At 31.1% G+C, this 23106-nt stretch overlaps 2 protein-coding genes across 7 annotated transcripts in view; one reads left to right on the plus strand and one right to left on the minus strand.

The window, feature by feature from the left end:
- Positions 1–18511, minus strand: part of LOC143247791 (medium-chain acyl-CoA ligase ACSF2, mitochondrial-like) — a 38949-nt gene extending 20438 nt beyond the window's left edge. Inside the window, exons 1-5 of one of the 4 annotated variants that reach the window (XM_076496272.1) lie at positions 18495–18511; positions 18033–18141; positions 16842–16964; positions 16046–16093; positions 2635–2818 (exon numbers count right to left, since the gene is read on the minus strand). In XM_076496272.1, the coding sequence (XP_076352387.1) occupies positions 2635–2818; positions 16046–16068 (207 nt within the window). In that variant the 5' untranslated portion in view covers positions 16069–16093; positions 16842–16964; positions 18033–18141; positions 18495–18511. Of the gene's footprint in view, positions 1–2634; positions 2819–3926; positions 4197–16045; positions 16094–16841; positions 16965–18032; positions 18318–18494 lie in introns of those variants that run through there. The other 3 variants (XM_076496273.1, XM_076496271.1, XM_076496270.1) reach the window with 3 other exon arrangements.
- Positions 6324–16129, plus strand: LOC143247798 (medium-chain acyl-CoA ligase ACSF2, mitochondrial-like). 3 transcript variants are annotated; one of them, XR_013026716.1, is made up of 7 exons: positions 6324–6554; positions 6821–6967; positions 7511–7652; positions 8323–8433; positions 9720–9852; positions 14662–14717; positions 15990–16129. XR_013026716.1 is itself a non-coding variant. In XM_076496286.1 (5 exons), the coding sequence occupies exons 3-5, from the start codon at positions 7524–7526 to the stop codon at positions 9843–9845; spliced, it is 366 nt and encodes a 121-aa protein (XP_076352401.1). In that variant the 5' UTR covers positions 6324–6554; positions 6821–6967; positions 7511–7523; the 3' UTR covers positions 9846–10256. The 3 variants fall into 3 exon arrangements, 1 of the variants encoding a protein (XP_076352401.1); XR_013026717.1 differs by having other exon boundaries at positions 6821–6951; XM_076496286.1 differs by lacking the exons at positions 14662–14717; positions 15990–16129 and having other exon boundaries at positions 9720–10256.
- Positions 18512–23106: the final 4595 nt, after the last annotated feature.

The following is a 23106-nucleotide window of genomic DNA, read 5'->3' on the forward strand; positions in this document are numbered from 1 at the left end:
CAGTAGCTACAGTACATCTAACAACACGTGAACCAGTAAAGATGCAAATACACTATATCTAACAACATATGAACCAAAGCATCTATAACTACAGTATATCTCACAATATACCACCAGTAAAGATACACGTTCAGTGTACCTAACAATACTGGAACTAGTAAACAAGCAAGTACAGAATATCTAACCGCATATGAACCAGTATATCTGTAGCTAATTTATAACAAAACGTGAACCAGTAAAGATACAAGTACAGTGTATCTTAGAGAACATGTGAACTAGTACATCTATAACTACAGGATATCTAATAACACATGAACCAGATAAGATACAGAAACTGTATATCATACAACATATCAAGGAGTACATCTCTAGCTACAGTATATCCCACAACACATAAAACACTGAAGAATCAGGTATATCTAACATCACGTGAACCAGTCTATTTATAGTGACAGTATTTCTAACAGCAGTTGAACCAATAAAGATATAAGTACAGTATGTATTTAACAATCCGTGACTCAGTACATCTATGACTCCTACAGTATATCTAACAGCAGGTGAAGCAGAAAAGATAATGGTACACTATAAGTAACGAAACGAGAATCAGTAGAACTATAAGTACAACATATCTAACCAGAAATGAACCAGTATATCTATGGCTACAGAATATCTAACACCAACAGTACAAGTGAAAATACAAGTACAGTAGGCGTAACAATATGTCAACCAGTAAAGATACTGGTACAATACAATATATCTAACAACACATGATCAGGTAAATGTGTAGCTAAAATATATCTAATAACACATGAACCAGTAAAGATACAGGTACAGTGTATCTTACAACACGAGAACCAGTAAAGTTACAATTAAAGTATATCTAACAACATGTGAGCCAGTACAGATGCAAGTACAATATATCGAATAGCACATGAACGAGTAAAGATATATTTACAGCATATCTAACAACACATGAACAAGAAGAGATACAGGTACGGTATATATAACAACATATAAAGCAGTAATCTGTAGCTACAGTATATTTAACAACACGTGAACCAATAAAGATACAAGTTCAATATATCTAAAAAAACGTGAATCGCGAAAGATACAGGCCCAGTCTTCCTAACAACACTTGAACCTCAATATTTATAGCTACAGTATATCTAACAACACATGAACCAGTACATCTATAGCTATAATTACAGTTTATCTTACAACACGTGAAGCAGTAAAGATGCAAGAATAGTATACCTAACAACACGTGAACCAGTACATCTATAGCTACAGAATATACAAAAACAAATGAACCGGCAGATCTATACCTACAATATATCTAACAACATGTGATCCAGTATATTTATAGCGACAATATATCTAAGAACACGTAAACCAGTACATCGATTTCTACAGGATATGTAACAACAACCGAATCAGTAAAGATGCAAGTACAGTATATCTTACAGCACGTGAACCAGTAAAAATTCAGATACGGTATATCTAAAAGAATATCAAAGAGTACAACTGTAGCTACAGTATATCTTACACGTGAACAAGTAAAAATAGAAGTAGAGTATATGTAACAGAACGTGAACCAGAAAATTATAACCACAGTATATCTCACAAAAAGTGAAACAGAAGAGATACAAGTACTTTATAACTAGGAACACAAGAACCAGTAAAGATGTAGGTACAGTATATCTAACAACACAAGAACCAGTAAAGAGGTAGGTACAGTATATCTAACAACACAAGAACCAGTAAAGATGTAGGTACAGTATATCTAACAACACAAGAACCAGTAAAGAGGTAGGTACAGTATATCTAACAACACAAGAACCAGTAAAGAGGTAGGTACAGTATAACTAACAACACAAGAACCAGTAAAGATGTAGGTACAGTATATCTAACAACACAAGAACCAGTAAAAATGTAGGTACAGTATATCTAACAACATATGAACCAGTAACGATACTTGTACATTATATATAACAACATGTGAACCATTAAGGATAGAGATACAGTTCGTCTAACAACATATAAACCAGTACGTCTCTAACTATAGTATATATAACAACACACGAACATGTACATCTATAAGTACAGTATATCTAACAAAACATGTACCGATAAAGATACAGATACAGCGTATCTAAGAACACGTTAACCAGTACATTTTTCGCAACAGTATATTTAACTAGACATGAACCATCAAATATACATGTACAGTTCATAGATTAGGGTTTAAACAGTATGGTAATATATCCAACACATTTAGAAATTAGTGAGTAAGATGACAGGTTTATTGTGCTTTGTTAATACATCACCAACACATTTAGATGTGATGGAGTAAGGCCTAGAATAGTCTGTAAATTAATTACTAACACGTTTAGAAGTGATCTGACATGATGTTAGTCTTATAATATTCTGTAAATAAAGTAACAACACATTTAGTATGATAGAGTTGGATGTTAGGCTTATAATATTCTATAAATACGTTAACAACACAGTTAGTATGATAGAGTTGGATGTTAGGCTTATAATATTCTATAAATACGTTAACAACACATTTTGTATGATAGAGTTGAATGTTAGACTTATGATATTCTATAAATGCTTCACCAAGTTTCATACTTCTTCATTAGTCTCCAAAAAGGTGCGACGGACATCCTGATGACAGAAAACAAAAGCTAATTGGTCACCAACATCGTAAGATACTTTATTTAAAGCTTGACCAATAGTGGATCCGATAAGAACGCTGTCTCCGTGACCACAGTTATAGCTAATCTTAAACTTTTCTGAATTAGTTGCTAGGAGTCTGGAAACAATCAAGATATTTACGTTTTTAATACGGACATGATAGTAAATTATTGTTACCTATATAACACAACGCACTAATAACCTTTATCTATTGATTAATGACGTCCATGTACACTGTGAAATATAATTAAAACCTATAAACATAATATTACCTCTAAATATTGCTATCCATGTTATACAACGCTTGTTATAAGACATTAAAACAATAGTAAAAGAAGCGATACATGAGAATTCTACACTTGGAATAATGTTATCCATATTCATATTTGTACAACACAACATACTATAAAAGTGTTTATATTTGTATAAATATCAACATACTGGAAATGTTGTTATTTGCATAACTAAATATAAAGTAAAAGTAAAGTGTTGGTAACTTCATAACACATACATACAATAAAAGTGTCATCATCTATATAAGCCTGACACACACTAGAAACGTTAATACGTATATAATCATGTCTACACAGCAGATCACCTGTGTACTTTCCTGCACAGTGGAGTCCTTAAAGCTCCAGAAAACGAAGAAATTACGGTTTTAGTGATACATTGTGACGTAAACATTTTAAACTGTGAGATAATGACAAACGAAAGTTTTGGTTATTTTAAAGTCCAGTTTCTGGTCTGTTTTATGACGTAACCAGCCGTAATCCTACTGGATGTTGTTCTATTCGTTTGTCTCTCTTATTTCTGATCTACAACATTGTTCACTATAATTTATATTTTTATCAGTACACAGTACGGTGTTTTAAAGCAGGTACAAAATGGTTTTCACCAGTTAAATTCAGGGATAATATTAACTTGTATAGCTTTTCCTTAAATACACATGAACAGCATGATACTTATACTGTAGTACATTATATCATAATACACATACACAGTATGATATTAATACTCCACTACATTATATCATAATACACATACATAGAATGGTAGTTATAATACAGTACATTATAGCAAAATATACATTCATAGAATGGTAGTTATTCATCATAATATTATATCATAATACATTTACTTTATACGGTACTCATACCACAGTAAATTATATAAAAATTCGTATGTAAACTGTTCACGTTCACACAACAAATTATCTGTGTACGTACCTGTACAGCGGAGTCCTTATAGCTCCAGAAAACGAAGAAATGATAGTTTTAATGATAGATCGTAACGTAAACATTTTGAGCTGTGAGATAATGACAAACACAACACCAAGGTTCTAGTTACTTTATCTTATGACATAACCTGCCGTAATCCCATTGGATGTTGTTCTCTTCTAGAAACTGATCATATCTTGTATATTAATTCGTCTCTCTTATCTGTCTTCAACTAAAATAAGCTACGAAACACGTAGTTTAATCTAACCAACACAGTTCAGTACAAACACGTCCACAGTGTTTTGTTATTGATAAATAAGTTCATCTCAAGGATGATACTGAATTATAGATAAGTTGCTCTGGTTCTCAAGTGTACATGTACGGAATGATAGTTGTACTAAACATACATTATATCAGTGTACGGAATAATAGTTGTACTACGTACATATTATATCAGCGTAGAGAATGATAGTTGTACTACACACATATTATATCAGTGTACGGAATGATAGTTGTACTACATACATATTATATCACTGTTCGGAATGATAGTTGTACTACATACATATTATATCACTGTTCGGAATGATAGTTGTACTACACACATATAATACACTGTTCGGAATGATAGTTGTACTACACATACTTTATATCACTGTTCGGAATGATAGTTGTACTACACATACATTATATTAGTGAACGGAATGATAGTTTACTATACATACATTATATCACTTTACCAAATATATTTAAAAAGTACACAAGAGCGGTTGCCTAGAAAAAAGTCAAACTGGACTAATTGGTTTTTATAACTGAATCCCGAATTATATTTTTTTCACATCGTAGGACATGAGTGTATATTGTCGATAGATATAGTTAAAGTAAGCTCTGATGTCAAGGTTAGGGTACCTAAATATATCTGTTTATGTTCTTTAGTTACATATGATGTTCTTTTTCTTTTAGTTCTGTCCAACTTTGTGTGTTCAAATTTATCAAAATTAAATATATCTGATAAAGTTGATGAGAAACAGTGAACTAGTTTGAGATTAAATCCTACGTATTAGTAAACATATATACATATAATGTCCATTACACGTCGGATATTTGTTAATATAACATCAAAGATTAACTTTCACCTCATCTTACTAACATGCTCACCAGAACTACTTATTTTATGGACATACACATTAAAAAACATCAGTTAGCTAAATGTTTTGTAATGTGTTAATACGTGAGGGGTATAAGTGTTATAAATTAAATACCTGAGGGTAATGGTGTCCAGGAACTAGAATCAGAGGGTGTGTTGCTAGGATGTCTCAACATGTCATCATTGTATAAGATAACATTAAAACATTTTGGTAGTTTTTGGACATTAATTTTTAACATTTTTAGTTATATTGGTTCCCAATATCTTTAGGTGTTTCAAAGTATTATTCTGTTTGTACATAATCTAAATGTTATTTCCTTTAATAAACGTTTTACATTATATCTATTTATGCAAGTACAACCTCGATCTATCCCAGTTGCCAATTTCTGTGTGGTTGTTTTATAATAACATATTACAGATGTTACATGCTAAAAAGAGTGTATAAAAGTAAGCTTGATAAAACAACAACTGTTTACATTTAGAACTTCATGTGAAAATTATTTTTTTTAAATTAAACTTAGTGTTTGCCGAAAGCACGTCTCTTTCTTGGATATAAAGTAACAAAATAACTCAATCCACATCCTTTACTGATTTAGCATTGTGAAGTAGTCTATCCAATGGGGGAGATCCCCACACTCCCTTTAACAAACTACATAGGTATTTGTCTTCTTGTCACACACCTGGTGGTTCTAGTTATATTTTAGTGGTAACAAACAAAGTTACTAAAAGGTCACCTTCCCCTTCTGTGTTGTAGTGGTTAAGTAACATTACAGCTAATTGATGTCGAAGTATCAAGTGTAGATAACTCCTTATCAGTGTCATACTAGGACTATCACCATGAGCCACATCCTGGGATTATTGCAAACCAGTAAAATCTCTGTTGTTATTTTATTTGCTAAAATTGTTTGTTAAAATAATTTTATTATTTTACACTTTTAGGTATTTTTTGATTTTTTACCTTGAAGTTAATAATTAAGTCATAAAGAATAAATTTAACGAAATTCAACAAACATTCTTTGTAGAGATAACAGACGAGTTCAAACACTGATCATCTTTCCAGAATTTCATCAGTTCCTTATAATTTAAAGAAAGTATTTATTCAGTAAAATATATTAATTAATTGTATCTGTCACTCGGAGAGGTAAACTGATTAAACTCATCGTATTTTAAGAATCTTCTGAGAATCTTTGCACAAACTTGTTCTGATATAAACTCCAAGCAGTTGTAGCACCTGGTTTTTGAGTAATTGGAAAATTAACGCTACGTTTAGTGTTACCTTGTAACTAATAGATATATGGTATCAGTAATCAGTGATGTAGAATTTCAACCATTTCTTGGAAAACTACGTCATAGGAATCACAACTATCTTTTCTTCCCCACAGAATACATACTCAACAACAGAAAATAGTCCGGCAAGTTGTTCAACACATCCAGGAGAAACACCGGAAAAGAAATACCACACAGTTCGAACACCACTTGACCATGCTGAGGTAAGTGAAGGATATCAGAGCACATGCTGTAGTTGTAATGAATATATTAGGTAATATCATGTAAGTTGTACTATAAATTATACAAAGTAAGGTTGTGGTTAGTGTATTATGTACATTAACCATGTAAGGTGTACCATAAATTATACAAAGTAAAGTTGTAGTTAGAATATTATGAACATTAACCATGCAAGGTGTACCATAGTAAGAGTTCACATATTCATGGTAAAGGTGTGTTGTAATTTTACAATTTTTAAATTTGTTCTCAGGTTAAAATAGTGGACAATGATGGACGAATAGTTCCGGTCAACAAAGAAGGAGAACTGTGAACACGTCATCGTTTATCGTTTTGGGATACGGGGTGACAAGGAACAAACTGGTCAAGTCTTTGATGATGCACGTTAGTATCATACTGGGTGAGATATAAATAACTAGGATTTGTCCACTTTATGTCCACTCTGATCCTTCAACTTTCTTCTTGTAACTGTTACTATCGGCTAGGAAAGTTTTTCGATTGTTTTCTAAAAGAGAACATCTTGTCCGCGTTTGGAATTCATTTATTAATCCGGATAAGTTTGCTCAAAGATACGGTTCCTGATGAGCCTAGCTGCACAAATACATTTCAACATAAATTCCAGATCTAATAGTACATACGAATAACTCACTTATAAAGATATATGAATAACGTTAGCGTTAGTCGATCGCTATAAGACAAATATACCGAGTAATTGAAATGTCGACAAATAAACACCATAACAATCATTATCTAACTCACTGAGTGACACTGAACTAACTCTGTACTAATGATAGAATGATGACTTGCAATCCAATATCTAAATTATAAAACTTAAAATGTAACTTACAACGTTATTCTACGTTTAAAACATGTCTCAAATATATCGTCATGACAGATGAAGATGTAAATTATTTCTATATATTGATAATACAATATGACACAGGGATATTGCTGTGATGGATGAAGATGGCTACATCAGTATTGTTGGTACATTTAAAGACATGATCAACAGAGGAGGAGAATGCATCTATCGTCAGGAAGTGGAAGAGTTCCTTCTCAGTCATCCAGATGTCGCTGAAGCTCAGGTGAGATTTCTCAGAAATACTTGTACTCTTCAAATTTTAGAGACCAGCATGACTAGACGGTTGAAGTTATCGACTCGTAATCCGCGATTCGAATCGCTGTCACACCAAACATTTTGCCCCTTTCAGGAGTGAGGACGTTATAATGTGACGGTTATCAGACACTTTCTTGGTAAAAAGAGTAGCCAAAGAGTTGGCGGTGATTGGTGATGACTAGCTGCCTTCCCTCTAGTATTACAATTTTTAAATATGACGGCCTTAAACATTTCATGTATTTGAAGCACTAAAACTGGTAAGCCTAATAATAATACTAAAAAGTAATGTTAACAATAATTTGTATTATACATTCATAACTAAGTGACTATGTACTGTTATTTTCACGTAGTCAGTGCCCTGGAGATTTTCTATAACGTCTGATATTATTATCATTGATATTGTATTTTGTGATATTGATACCGTCCTTTGTGTCGTTTTCGCTATTGATAAGTGTTACGTGAATCATATTATTAAACTCAGAATGTTGAATTGTGGAAAATGTTTAAGAGTTGCAGTAACGTTACTGTTAAATTTGTTACTTATAGGACTAGATTCAATGTATCATGTACCATGCTGTTAAACGTTGTACGTAGATACGACAGTATACATAATATTTATTTTGATATTTTCATTTTAGGTCGTTGGAGTTCTAGACCAGCAAATGGAAGAAGAAGCCTGTGTTTGGGTGAAACTAAAAGGTGGATCAACGGTAACAGAAACGGAACTTTGTGAATATTGCAAGGGAAAAGTAAGTACTGTATTAATATAACACCAGTTGAATTCGGATTTTGTAACCACTTTAGTTGAGTTTATGTTAATATGTCATCAGTTAGGTAAACTGCTAATATAACACCAGCTGAACACGGTGTTCATATGACATCAAGTGAGAACGTCGTTAACAGCACGCCACATGGGTACAGTGAAAACATCACATCAACTGAGTATGGACAGATAATAATACACACCATGATACCATATGTGTTCGTTAAGTGGGTTAGGTGAGATTTTACTGGTCTAAAAATGGATTACACTGCGATTACTAAAGTTCATGGTTCTCGTGCGACTTGGATGATGCTCGTCAAGGTTTCTTTACAATAATCCCAGGATGTGGCTTATGGTGATAGTCCTAGTACTACACTGATAAGGAGTTATCTACACTTGATACTTGGACATCAGTTAGCTGTCACCTCTATAATGTTTCTTAACCACTACAACACAGAAGGGGAAGGTGACCTTTTAGTAACTTTGTTTGTTACCACTAAAATATAACTAGAACCACCAGGTGTGTGACAAGAAGACTAAATACCTATGTAGTTTGTTAAAGGAAGTGTGGGGATCTCCCCCATTGGATAGATTACTTCACAATGCTAAATCAGTAAAGGATGTGGAGTGAGTTATTGTGTTACTTTATATCCAAGAAAGAGTCGTAGTTTCGGCAAATACTGAATTTAATTTTTTTTAAATAATTTTCACATAAAGTTCTAAATGTCAACAGTTGTTGTTTTATCAAGCTTACTTTTATACACTCTTGTTTGTCATGTAACATCTGTAATATGTTATTATAAAACAACCACACAGAAATTGGCAACTGGGATAGATCGAGGTTGTACTTGCATAAATAGACATCCATGTAAAACGTTCATTAAGGGAAATAACATTTAGATTATGTACATACAGAATAATACTTTGAAACACTTAAAGATATCGGGAACCAATAGAACTAAAAATTGATGAGTTCTGGTATTCAACAAAAAGCGTTCTGGACAACGAGAAAAAATTATGTACATATAACGATCTTCTCACACATGTCTTATTCTGAGCTACAGTAAACATACTAAGTATTGTCTAGAAACGTTTCTACTTATCTTATGTTCTTTCGTAACGAACTGTCACGTTTGATTTGTATTTGCTCATAATAAACTTTTATTGTTTGATTTTTATTGTTTCGTCATGACTTTTGCCCTCTATTTTTAACGACCTTACAAATATATCTGTTAAATAATGATTTTTTTTTATTTTTTTTTTTGGTTTCAGATCAGCCACTTTAAGATTCCTCGGTACATCGTGTTGGTAGGAGACTTTCCAAAAACGTCAACAGGAAAGATAGTGAAATATAAAATAAAAGAAACAATGACAGAAAAACTTAAGTGTATGAAATGACCTGGTTGTAAGTGTATTATTGTGAAACTTATCATGCCATACACCTTTGTAATGTTAACCATAATATTCTGTGTGAACTGTTTCTATTATACAGATATGAGTAATAAACAAGTGTTAACGTGTTTCTTTCAGTGAGTCATTTCTAAATAAATAATCAGTAAATTTAAATTTTTATTTAAATCTGTTAAATATAGTTTTTTAGAAAATATAAAAACTTCTTTGTTATAAATATTCATTTGGAGAGAAGTATAGGGGGCGACAAGACATACAGTGAACATAATTTATCGTGTTTATCAAAGTTAGTCTTAGCTAATGAAAACAACAATGCATTCATTTCTATAGTGGAGTACTGACCGGCATAAATTGTTATGGGTAACGTAATAATCAGGAGGCTTATGTCCAAGATGTGAACCAGAGAAAATATTCGATCTAAATAAAAATAAATATTATGTATTTTTTTAATTTCGCGCAAACCTACTCAAGGGCTATTTGCGCTAGCCGTACATAAATTATTAATGAGAGGACTAGAGGAAAGGCGGGTAGTCATCACCACTCCCCGCCAACTCTTGGGCTACTCTTTTACCAACGAATAGTAAGATTGACCGTCACATTATAACGCCTTTACTACTGAAAGGACGAGCATGTTTGGTGCGACGGGTATTGGAACCGGCAACCCACAGATTACGAGTCGAACGCTTTAACCCATCTGGCCATGCCGGGCCAAATAAATATTAGTGTGGTAAAGAAACACAGAAATTAGATTTGTAAATAAATATAAAATATGACATAAATACATTCAAAGAGCGGTTCTTTAGTCTTACTTTAGTCATGAGAGGATGAAGGTATTTATATTTGAAAAGTAACCCAAGTTTCGCTGTTAGACTGTATATTAAAAAATATCACATGTCTGTACTATGTCCGAGCTCATCAACACCACATATAAACAACTAACCATGTTACCATTTTAATACACACACAAAATTAATATATCACATGTCTGAACTATGTCCGAGCTCATCAACACCACATATAAACAACTAACCATGTTACCATTTTAATACATACACAAAATTAATATATCACATGTCTGAACTATGTCCGAGCTCATCAACACCACATATAAACAACTAACCATGTTACCATTTTAATACATACACAAAATTAATATATCACATGTCTGAACTATGTCCGAGCTCATCAACACCACATATAAACAACTAACCATGTTACCATTTTAATACATACACAAAATTAATATATCACATGTCTGAACTACGTCCGAGCTCATCAACACCACATATAAACAACTAACCATGTTACCATTTTAATACATACACAAAATTAATATATATAATATTTGTTGTTGTGTAAATGAAATTGTAAATCTCATACATTTCACATGATGATTCAGGTTTTTAGTTTAAGTTTGTACGAAGATTCTGAGAAGGTCCTTAGAATACAATGGGTTTAATCAGTTTACCTCTCTTAGTGACAGACACAATACATTACTGTATTTTACTGATTGAATACTTTCTTTATATTATATGGAACTGATGAAACTCCAGAGAGATGATCAGTGTTTGAACTTGTCTCATATTTCTACAAAGAATGTTTGTTGAATTTGGTTAAATTTATTCTTTATGACTCATGTTTAGAATAGAAATTTAAATATTAACTTCAAGATAAAAAATCAAGAAATACCTAAAAGTGTAAAATAATAAAATTATATAAGAAATTAACAAACAATTTTAGCAAATAAAATATTGTAAATTGTTAATAAAAATAGAATAACGATGCTTTTATGTTAAAACATTTAAACATGTTGTTCACTTTAGTGAATGTTAATATTTTCTATTGTTTATTTATCTTGTGAATATGAAATAAAATAATAACGATAGAAAAATCTGAACGTTCATTATTCTACATGTATTTGTGTTTTTAATTGATGTATTATTTTATAGTGTTTCATCATTACCGTAACTTTCCTTTACCCTTCCAGTATTATTTTATAATCTTTCTTGATTAACATAACTTTGTTTTAATATTCTAGTATTATTTTATATTATTTTATGATTACCGTATCCTAGTTTTACTCTTCCTGTATTATTTTATACAATTTCATAATTACCATAACTGTGTTTTACTTTTTAAATATAACTTTATATAGTTTCATGATTACCATAACTTTGTTTTACTCTTCCAGTATTATTTTATATAGTTTCATGAGTACCATAACTTTGTTTTATCTTCCAGTATTATTTTATATAGTTTCATGATTAACATAACTTTGTTTTACTGTTCCAGTATTATTTTATATAGTTCCATGATTACCATAACTTTGTTTTACTTTAACAGTATTATTTTATATAGTTTCATGATTACCATAACTTTGTTTTACTTTAACAGTATTATTTTATATAGTTTCATGATTACCATAACTTTGTTTTACTCTTACAGTATAATTTTCAACAGTCTCATGATTACCATGACCTTTACTTAGTCCTTCATGGTTATTTCATATACTTTTATCATTACTTTACACTATTATACTCTTCTTGTGCCATTTTACATACTTTCATTAATACCTTAACTTTATATTACTCTTTATTATTATTGTATTGATTTTTATATTTACTATAACTTTATTTTAGTCTCTCAGTACTATTTTATATTACTTACCTTTACCTTTTTGTACTTTTCCAGTATTGTATCTTATAATTTCAGGCTTACCTTAACCATGTTTTACTCTTACAATACTATTTTACTTTTAATTAATGATTATCATAAATTTGTCCTACTCTTCCAACGTTATTTTAACGTTCCATGGTATCATGGTTACAATAACACTGTTTACTCTCTTAGTATATTTTGATATTGTTTTTCTCTACTAGTATTACTTTATAATTTGTCATGATTACCATAACCATGATTTACTTTCGAGTATTATTTTATAATGTTTAATGATCACTATAACTTTGTTTTACTCTTCCTGTATTATTTTACATTGTTTCAAGATTACCATAATTTTTTCACTCTTAGAGTACTATTTAATTTTTTTAATGATTGTCATAACTTTTTTTACTCTTCCAGTATTTTTATTTATATAGTTTCATGATTACTATAACCCTGTTTAACTCTTCCAGTATTATTTTATATTTCATGATTATCATAACCTTTTTTTACTCTTTCAGTATAATTTTTTAATTTTTTTCATAATTATCATAACTTTGTTTTCTCTTCCTGTAATATTTCATATAGTTTCCTGATTACCATAACTTTGTTTTACTCTTGCAGTATGATGTTATATAGATATATAATTACTATTACTTTGTTTTACCTTTCCACTATTACTTTATATGATTTCATTATTACCATATCCTGTCTTACCCTTTCAATATTATTTCATATTGTTTCATGATTACTTTGTCGTACTCTTCCAACATTATTTTATTATTTTTCATGATTACCATATCCTTGATTTACTTTCAAGTATTATTTTATATAATTTCATGATCACATAACTTTCTTTTACTCTATCAGCATTATTTATATTGTTTCATAATTACTATAACCTTCTTTGGTTCTTTTAGAATTATTTTATATTGTTTATTCATTACCATAACTATGGTTTACTCTTCCAGTATTATTTTACATTGTTTTATGATGACCTAATCCTTGTTTTACTCTTCCAGTATTACTCTGTAATGTTTCATTATTACCATGACTGTATTTTACTCTTCCATTATTATTTTATTTGGTTTTATGATTGCCACGACTTTATTTAACTATTGAAGTATTATTTGATACTGATTTATGATTACCATAACTTTGTTTTATTCTTACAGTATTATTTTTATAGTTTCAGAATTACCATAATTTCCTTTTATTCCTCCAGTATTATTTATATATTTTGATCATTACCATAACCTTGTTTGATTTTTCCAGAATTATTTTATATTCTCTTTATTACCTCTTCTTTTTTTTTACTGTTCCAGTATTATTTTATATTGTTTCCTGATTACCTGATGTGGCTTTGTTTTTATAAAACCCAACCCCCCACCCTATCCAACTCTTTCAGTATTATTTGATAGAGTTTTGTGATTAACATAATTGTTTTTTTTTATTTTCCAGTATTATTTTATACAGTTTCATGATAACCATAATCTTGGCTTACTCTTCAAATGTTAGCTTGTATAATATTATGTTTACATAACCATGTTTTACTTTTTAAGTATTATTTTTTCATGATTACCATATTTTTGTTTTACTCTTGTAGTATTAGTTTATATAATTTCATATTCCTTATTTCCTTCTTATAAATTATTTCTCTACATTTTCTCTACCATGACATTCGTTTTTTATAAATAGTATTGTTTTGTTATAACTACATTTTCGTTTTCTTCCAATTATGATAGTGCTTGTAATTTTTCATATATTTACCATTAGAGATGGAGATTGTAAAATGAAGATGGTCTAATCGCACAGCAGAGAGAAATGAACTTTAGTTTATGTTATTGGGGTTTGTTTCATGTTTCAGTTTTAATTTTTGATATAAAACGATGTTTAACACTTTTATTCGTTTTTAATTCTATTTTTAAACTCCTGTGTTTATTAATAATGAATAACAATAACTATTGTTGTTTTAACAGGGTGCTGTTAAATAAATTGTTTATTTTAACATTCTAAACGTAAGGGAATTAACCATTCTATAAATATTTTCCATCAGTAAGTAAACTGTAAAACAATGACTCTTAATTGTTTATAAACTTACAATGAGGTTTGTTACACCTAACTTCTGTTCTATATCCTTCCACAGCTCTACCGAACTTGCGGACCCTCCAATAAGTGCTGAAAGTAACACAGTTGTCACAAGTACGTAATAATCTGTATGTAATTACGAAATTATGTGATCATAGAGTTTAATTGTTTATTAAAGGATGGTAAAACTAAAGCAATAAATAAGCTATGGGAAATGTTTACTTTATCTCACACAAGTTGCCAAGAAAGGAATAAGTCGAACTTTGTAGTATCCATTTCAAAACTGTGTGTAAGGATACAAGTAAGAAGGTTGCCGAATTACCAAATTTATCTGCAACCAATGGACAAGTGGTTTTAGTTTTGTTATTTATGCTCAAGGAATTTTGATATTTTATTACACAATATTTAACAACTTGATTGTAACAGAGAATATTATGACAAATTACATTAAAACTGATTATAAGAATAAATCTTCGTCTCAGACTCAGACTTTTTAGTTTAACTGTAAACTTCCTCGAGTTAGTGCTTGAGTGCTCCACTTGCCACTGCACTCGTCAATTTAATATAAATAATTGTGGGTGGTAGTGTTAGTCAAAGTTCCAAAGGGTAGCGTAGAGCAGACAAAGAGAATGTGAGAACAATAGTCCAGAGCCAAGCATCAGGAAAACACTTTTCTGCCAGATCTGGTTAAAAACAATGAAAATATTATCAGCTGTAGCACATTTCCATGCACAGGTCATTGTGATGTTTAAGAAAAAAACACCGATTTATCTTTATTAGAAGAAGATTTTCTAAACATCGAGGATCCTGCTCTGAGTTAAGTGGGTAGGTCTCTTTTAACAGACAGAGATTTCAGCGAATTAGAGCGTGATGAATAATCGTTCTATAGCTTGGGATCGAAGAAAATAGCCCCGAGCAGAATAAAAAAGCCGAAGACGAAGCCACACAATCACTGGAAGAGATGGGGGGAATGAGATAGAGGCATATTGTTAACTTTCTAGCAATAAAAGGCAAATCACTCTTCACATGTTTGTCAAACGACTCTGTTAAAAACACAGAAAGATCTGTAATGACACCCACTGAAGCAGTGAAACATTGTGCAGCATCATGTCCTACATGGACTTGGTGATACTGACGCTTAAGTTAAGAAATGTTCTTACCAACGGCACGTAGAATATCGTCAAACTTGTAGACACCACAGGATTCATAATAAATTTAACAGTTATTAAGAGAGTATGAATTGTGTCAAGTGTATTATTAAGATAAATGCAAATACGGTAAGAAAGACATGTGGTTTTGTTATCTATTTTATTTACCGTTATTTATATCTTTATTATAATCATTCAGTATTTTTCTCTTAAAGTAAATATTTTCACATCCTGACAGAAGTACAGAATATCCCAAAATGAATTAAGATGCGGTCAACTTATTTGGTTACTTACGGAAAGTCTTTCTTTGTCAACATGACAACTGTGTGTAAATCTGGACATCTGAAGCAGAATAAACAGTGAATATGGACATCAGTATATTATATGATGGTTATTATGTTGGTAAATATAAAATATATCACTAACTTTATATAATATGTAAGTCCAGGATATAACAATAATCAGTAATTAAAAATATCTACAAAATAAATAAGACAATGTTTGTATGACAGAGATGTATTCAAACAATATAAAATGTTTATAACAATATTTATAACACGTGATATGGGATATTAGTTACTTTTAATTTGACCTGATTTCAACATTCTGATATGTGGTACTTTACTTTATGTGTTCCACTTAATAAGGCCTGCTTTAACATTATTTTCTGTATTATCCTATTATTTACCTGTTAATTTTAATATGTCCTGATTTAACATTATAATCTATATTGTACTTTACCCTACATGATACACAGAATCTGACCTGGTTTAACATCGTAATGTATTATGTACTGTTAGTTATGTGTTACATTTAATCTGTTCTGGTTTAGATGATAATATCTATATTGTACTTTACCTTACCTACTACTTTTAATCTGATCTGGTGTAGATTATATAATCTATATTGTACTTTATCTTTCCCACTACTTTAATCTGGCCAGGATTCAACATTATAATCTATTTTGTTCTTTACCTTACCTTCTACTTTTAATTTGGTCTGGTTTCAACATTCTGAGATGTTTTACTCTGTATTACCTGCTACATTTAATCTGACCAGGTTTAAACATTATAATCTATATTGTCTTTACCTTATCTTCTACTTTTAATCTGGCCTGGTTTGCATGATATAATCTCTGGTACAACAGAACACAACTGTTGGAAGTAATCTTGTTTTCTGAAAGACTCTCCGCAATCAGTGCTTTACAAGAGGTCTAGAAAGGTAGAACAGTTTGTTCATCTCTTCAAGTGCTTCGATTTTATACATAAAAAGTACTTTAATTTAGTAAAATGTTGTAAAGAACGTAGAAAGTTAATATAAAGTATTTTATTAGTAAACAAAGTGTATACATATAAACACACAAATATATCCTGAGTTCTTTTCTTTAAATCAACCATATGAATCGTGATATGCACACAAAAAGAGTTCATGATGATCTGTTCACATATATTTTTGTTTTAATCAAATAAAAACTGGATATATATATCTACTGTTTCTAGTATGTGCTACACATGACACTTTAAGATTGCAAAAGTTTGCTATTTTTGGTATCGTGAATTCTGCTGTGTGGTCAAATGAAGTGAATAGTATTCTGACTTTATTATTTAATTAAAATATTGTTATTTCTCTTCACGATATAAAACAAGGCGAATCAAAATTTGTCGATACCAAATATAGTTTTGTAAAGTTATTTTATAGGTGATTCCATCGAATACACGGAAGAAAGTAAAAGATGTAGCTCAGTTAAGCCTATTTAGTTGAGGGAGTGCACGCAAACATATTTTACTGAAGGGAAGTTAGACTTTAATTATACACCTGTAGTGAAATAATAAAGATATGAGAGAGTCCAATATGGAAGGAGATCAATAAGTAACAAAGCTAATTAAGGCTTCAGAAAGACTTATGATATGATTCACCATAAAATACGACCTTTTCAGTTTCTTACCTATTGGTCGTCCTATTTGCCAAAAATGGCCGTTATGACCACCTTGACCTCCAGATGTCATCATAGGCTATGGTTACATAGCCACATTTTTAAAACTATAAACTCCAAACTTGGGATAATAATATACATTTCTGCGGGAAGTAACATGGGCTTATATATAAAAAATTGTTTAACATATATTAGTACACGTTACAGAAGAATCTCTTATTTACTCTATATTTCAGATGTAAAATTTAAATTCATATATCTCCTGTTTATGAAGATAGAGATGTTTCAAGATATAACTTTATTTAAAGATAATATCAAATATCCTTACTAGTACCAGTCCAGCTTTACCTGCAGCCAGCTGAGTTAGAACCCACTCATAACAGTTGGTGCTCCAAACTGCCAGACGTTCTCCAGGTCTCAGTCCAAGCTTTAAGAAACTTGCTGCTAACTGATCAGTCTGTGGTACAAATAATGGAACTTAAGAATTTACGGATGTATAGAATTTTATTTAAAGTAGAGTAAAACTCACATTACATGAACAAGTAAATCTACAGCTAAAATATATTTAACTTCATATCAGCCAATACAGATACAGGTACAATATATGTAACAACACATGAACCAGTACATCTATAGCTAAAGTAAATCAAAGAACGCGTCAATCATTAAAGATACAGGCACAGTATATCTAACATCACCTGAACCAATAATATATAGCTACACTATAACTTACAACACGTGAACCAGTAGATAAGGAACTACAGTATATATAACAACACGTAAACAAGTAAAAATACAAGTACTCTATACCTATTAATATGTGAACCAGTAAAGATTTTGGCACAATACACCTAACAACACATGAAACAGTACATCTACAGATACAGTATATCTAACAACATGTTAATCAATAAAATACAGAACACGTGAACTGGTGTAGATAAGGTTACAGGATATCTAACAACATATAAACTAGGATATCTATAAGTACCCAATACCTAACAAAACATCAACCACTAAACATACATGTGCAGTATATCTAGCACACGTGAACTAGTGTGGATATGGTTATATGATATCTAACAACATATAAGCTAGTATATCTTTAACTATCGTATACCTAACAAAACAGCTATAGTTTATGTAACATCACACGAACATGTACATTTATTACTACAGTATATCTAACAAAACATGTACCGATAAAGATACATGTATAGCGTATCTAAGAACACGTTAACTAGTACATTTATCGCAACAGTATATTTAACTACACATAAACCATCAAAGATACATGTACAGTTCATAGATTAGGGTTTAAACAGTATGGTAATATATCCAACACATTTAGAAATTAGTGAGTAAGATGACAGGTTTATTGTGCTTTGTTAATACATCACCAACACATTTAGATGTGATGGAGTAAGGTGTTAGGCCTAGGATAGTCTGTATTTTAATTACTAACACGTTTAGAAGTGACCTGACAAGATGTCAGTCTTATAATATTCTGTAAATACATTAAAAACACATTTTGTATGATAGAGTTGGATGTTAGGCTTATAATATTCTGTAAATACGTTAACAACACATTTTGTATGATAGAGTTGGATGTTAGGCTTACAATATTCTGTAAATACGTTAACAACACAGTTAGTATGATAGAGTTGGATGTTAGGCTTATGATATTCTATAAATACGTTAACAACACAGTTAGTATGATAGAGTTGGATGTTAGGCTTATGATATTCTATAAATGCTTCATCAAGTTTCATACTTCTTCATTAGTCTCCAGAAAGGTGCGACGGACATCCTGATGACAGAAAACAAAAGCTAATTGGTCACCAACATCGCAAGATACTTTGTTTAAAGCTTGACCAATAGTGGATCCGATAAGAACGCTGTCTCCGTGACCACAGTTATAGCTAATCTTAAACTTTTCTGAATTAGTTACTAGGAGTCTGTAAACAATCAAGATATATATGTTTTTAATACGGACATGATAGTAAATTATTGTTACCTATATAACACAACGCACTAATAACCTTTATATATTGATTAATGACGTCCATGTACACTGTGAAATATAATTAAAACCTATAAACATAATATTACATCTAAATATTGATATCCATGTTATACAACGCTTGTTATAAGACATTAAAACAATAGTAAAAGAAGCGATACATGAGAATTCTACACTTGGAATAATGTTATCCATATTCATATTTGTACAACACAACATACTATAAAAGTGTTTATATTTGTATAAATATCAACATACTAGAAATGTTGTAATATGTATAACTAAATATAAAGTAAAAGTAAAGTGTTGGTAACTTCATAACACATACATACAAGTGTCAATATCTATATAAGCCCAACACACACCAGAAACGTTGATACGTATATAAACACAGCACATCACCTGTGTACCTACTTGTACAGGTTTTTGGATTTTGTCTTCACAGCAACTGATTGGTCTTAGAGATGATTGGTGTTTGAAAACTAAAGATTGAAAACTGATGTTAATGTTGATCAACTCACACTGGTTAATTGACTGTATGAATGTTCTAAATACAGCGTCCACCCACCACCACCACAAACACTTTGAACCAAGAAAAGAATTCAGATTACCTTCCTAACACGTTCAAAACTGAAACTGTGAACCATCCTCTCTTAACCATATCAGACCTCGGTACGTGTACACACTGATCACTAGTTGAGGCTCAGAGTGAATGTTTTTAATAACTTTTATCTGTATATTAATTATATGTATGTTCAGTATAAGTGGTACGTAATACATGAAAACCTAATATTACATCTAAATACTGGTATCCATATGAATAAAACTTTTCTTATAAATCTTTAAAAAGATAACCAAACATACAATGGAATTCTTCATATTTATAAATTAACAGATACACTCGGAGTTATAAATAATATACATATTATCAGCACATATTCAAATGTTAATATATATCAAACACAAGACACACTGGAACTCTTAGTATCTGTATAAATATAACACACATTCGAAATACAAGCACAACATATAAAAAAGTGTCAATATCTGTATAAACACAATAGACACTGGAAGTGTTGGTGTCTATGTAACACAACGTACTATAAAAGTGTCAATATCTGTATAAACACAATAGACACTGGAAGTGTTGGTGTCTATGTAACACAACGTACTATAAAAGTGTCAATATCTGTATAAGCACAACACACACCAGAAACGTTAATTCGTATGTAAACTGTTCACGTCCACACAACACATTATCTGTGTACGTACCTGTACAGTCGGTCCTTATAGCTCCAGAAAACGAAGAAATGATAGCTTTAGTGATAGATCGTAACGTAAACATTTTGAGCTGTGAGAAAATGACAAACACAACACCAAGGTTCTGGTTACTTTATCTTATGACATAAGCTGCCGTAATCCCATTGGATGTTGTTCTCTTCTAGAAACTGATCATATCTTGTATATTAATTCGTCTCTCTTATCTGTCTTCAACTACAATAAGCTACGAACCACGTAGTTTTATCTAACCAACGGAGTTCAGTACAAAACACGTCCACAGTGGTTTTATTATTGATAAATAAGTTCATCTCAAGGATGATACTGAATTATAGATAAGTTGTTCTGGTTCTCAAGTGTACATATACGGAATGATAGTTGTACTAAACATACATTATATCATTTTACCCATTCTATTTAAAAAGTACACAGAGCGGTTCGCCACACCAAAGCCAGACTGGCCTAACTGGTTTTTTTTATAACTGAATACTGAATTATATAAGTTTGTAATCCTATCTTTTTCACATCGGAAGACATGAGTGTATACAGAGATGCCAACTGTTTCAAATGACTGAGCGTAATGATTGCGGATAGAGCTCTTTATCATTTGTGGCCTGACCAACGTTTCTAAGCTGTTTATTATTATAACTATTATTATTTATTACTGTTAGGGATTACTCATTTATAACTGTGTTTTGTGAATTTAATAAATAAATTAAAAAAATTCTTTTGAAATTATGTCTTTTTATTTAGTTCAGAGTAACAAACATACTGGTAAAACAACATTGAACATGCACAAACAGTAAGCAGAAAAAGCCTTTGTGTAAGGACTAGTTTATATCATGTTTATGATACTTATTGTAATAGTTTTGTAGCTGTTGCAGCCTTTGCTTTCATGAGAATGTCTCTGGATGGTTGGGAGTTATAATAACATTGTCCATTTGACTGCATACACATCTTGTGTGTTATAATACTGCTCAAAACTGAGGTGCTTAAGTTTGGTCTGAACTTGCTTTTGTTTTAGTCACTAAACTAAATATCCTTCCACTGTCAGCATTAGAATGAAAGATTGTAAGAATTCCAAGCATAACCATACACAGAATGTCATACTTCTGGTTGCCATTTCCATCCTTAACTGTAGACAGCTGAACCCAAAACTTGTCAACATTCAATTGAAGGAGAGTTTCTGAGAAAGTATCAATTTGATAATTCAAATATTGCCCTTCCAACTTGTCAATAGTGTCATGCTCATGTGTATTGACAAGGACAGAATACCTGTCTGTGAAGAAGTGTAGAGAAGAGAAATCTTTGGTGACTTTTAGTTTTGGATCAGCAATCTCTGCATGAATCAAAAATTCATCATATAGAGGGAAATGTTTCATCATGTAATTTGTAGCTGCAATAGAGTATTTCTTGACACTGGTGGAGAAGTTGATCAGGTCCAGGTCCTTTGCATATTAGGCACACCCCAAGTGATAGCCATTTTGAGTTAACAAGTTGTAGAATTTTTCTTGTTTCTTTGTAATACAATCCTTGAAACTCTTTGAAATGTTGTTTTTTGCTAGCACTTTTGTCCAGAAAATAGTGGATATCTATCAATATATCAGAAACTGGACAAGGAAGTTCTCTGGAAGCTTTCTGGGCAGCAATGCAGCAATATTCATGAGGTGACAGACACAGCCCATGAAGTAAATGCTAGGTTGTCATCTTGAAATGTGTCCCATCACACCTTTACCTATACCAGACATAACTGAGGCATTGTCTGAAGAAAAACTAAGACAGTTTTTCCATGGAATATTCCTCTTTGTCAGTTCATGGTCCAAAATCTTGAAAATATTCTCTCCTGTTGAAGCTTCTTTCCATTCCACCATTGTCAAAAAAGTACAAACAATTTTTCCAAACAAAGGATCAAGATATCGTACAACCACCGGATACAGTTTTGTGTCATCCATGTCTGTGGAGCCATCTGTGGCTAAACTGTAAACACTGTTAGTAAGTATGCTTGAAATCATTTTGTTATCTTCACAACCCAACATTTGTACAATGGCTGTAGTTTTGGTTCTAGCACAGCCGTATTTTTTTGTTATATCGGAGTCTGGGAAAATTTTTCTGAATAGATGT

The sequence above is a fragment of the Tachypleus tridentatus genome, chromosome 3 (genome assembly GCF_004210375.1).
Source record: "Tachypleus tridentatus isolate NWPU-2018 chromosome 3, ASM421037v1, whole genome shotgun sequence".
NCBI lineage: Eukaryota > Metazoa > Arthropoda > Merostomata > Xiphosura > Limulidae > Tachypleus > Tachypleus tridentatus.

What these genes read in the sequence shown, in the direction of transcription:
- LOC143247798 (XM_076496286.1), top strand. Translation starts at nt 7,524, where the DNA reads ATGGATGAAGATGGCTACATCAGTATTGTTGGTACATTTAAAGACATG. An exon ending in CAGATGTCGCTGAAGCTCAG is followed by an intron (nt 7,653 to 8,322) that starts GTGAGATTTCTC and finishes TTTTCATTTTAG; the next exon opens with GTCGTTGGAGTTCTAGACCA. An exon ending in GTGAATATTGCAAGGGAAAA is followed by an intron (nt 8,434 to 9,719) that starts GTAAGTACTGTA and finishes TTTTGGTTTCAG; the next exon opens with ATCAGCCACTTTAAGATTCC.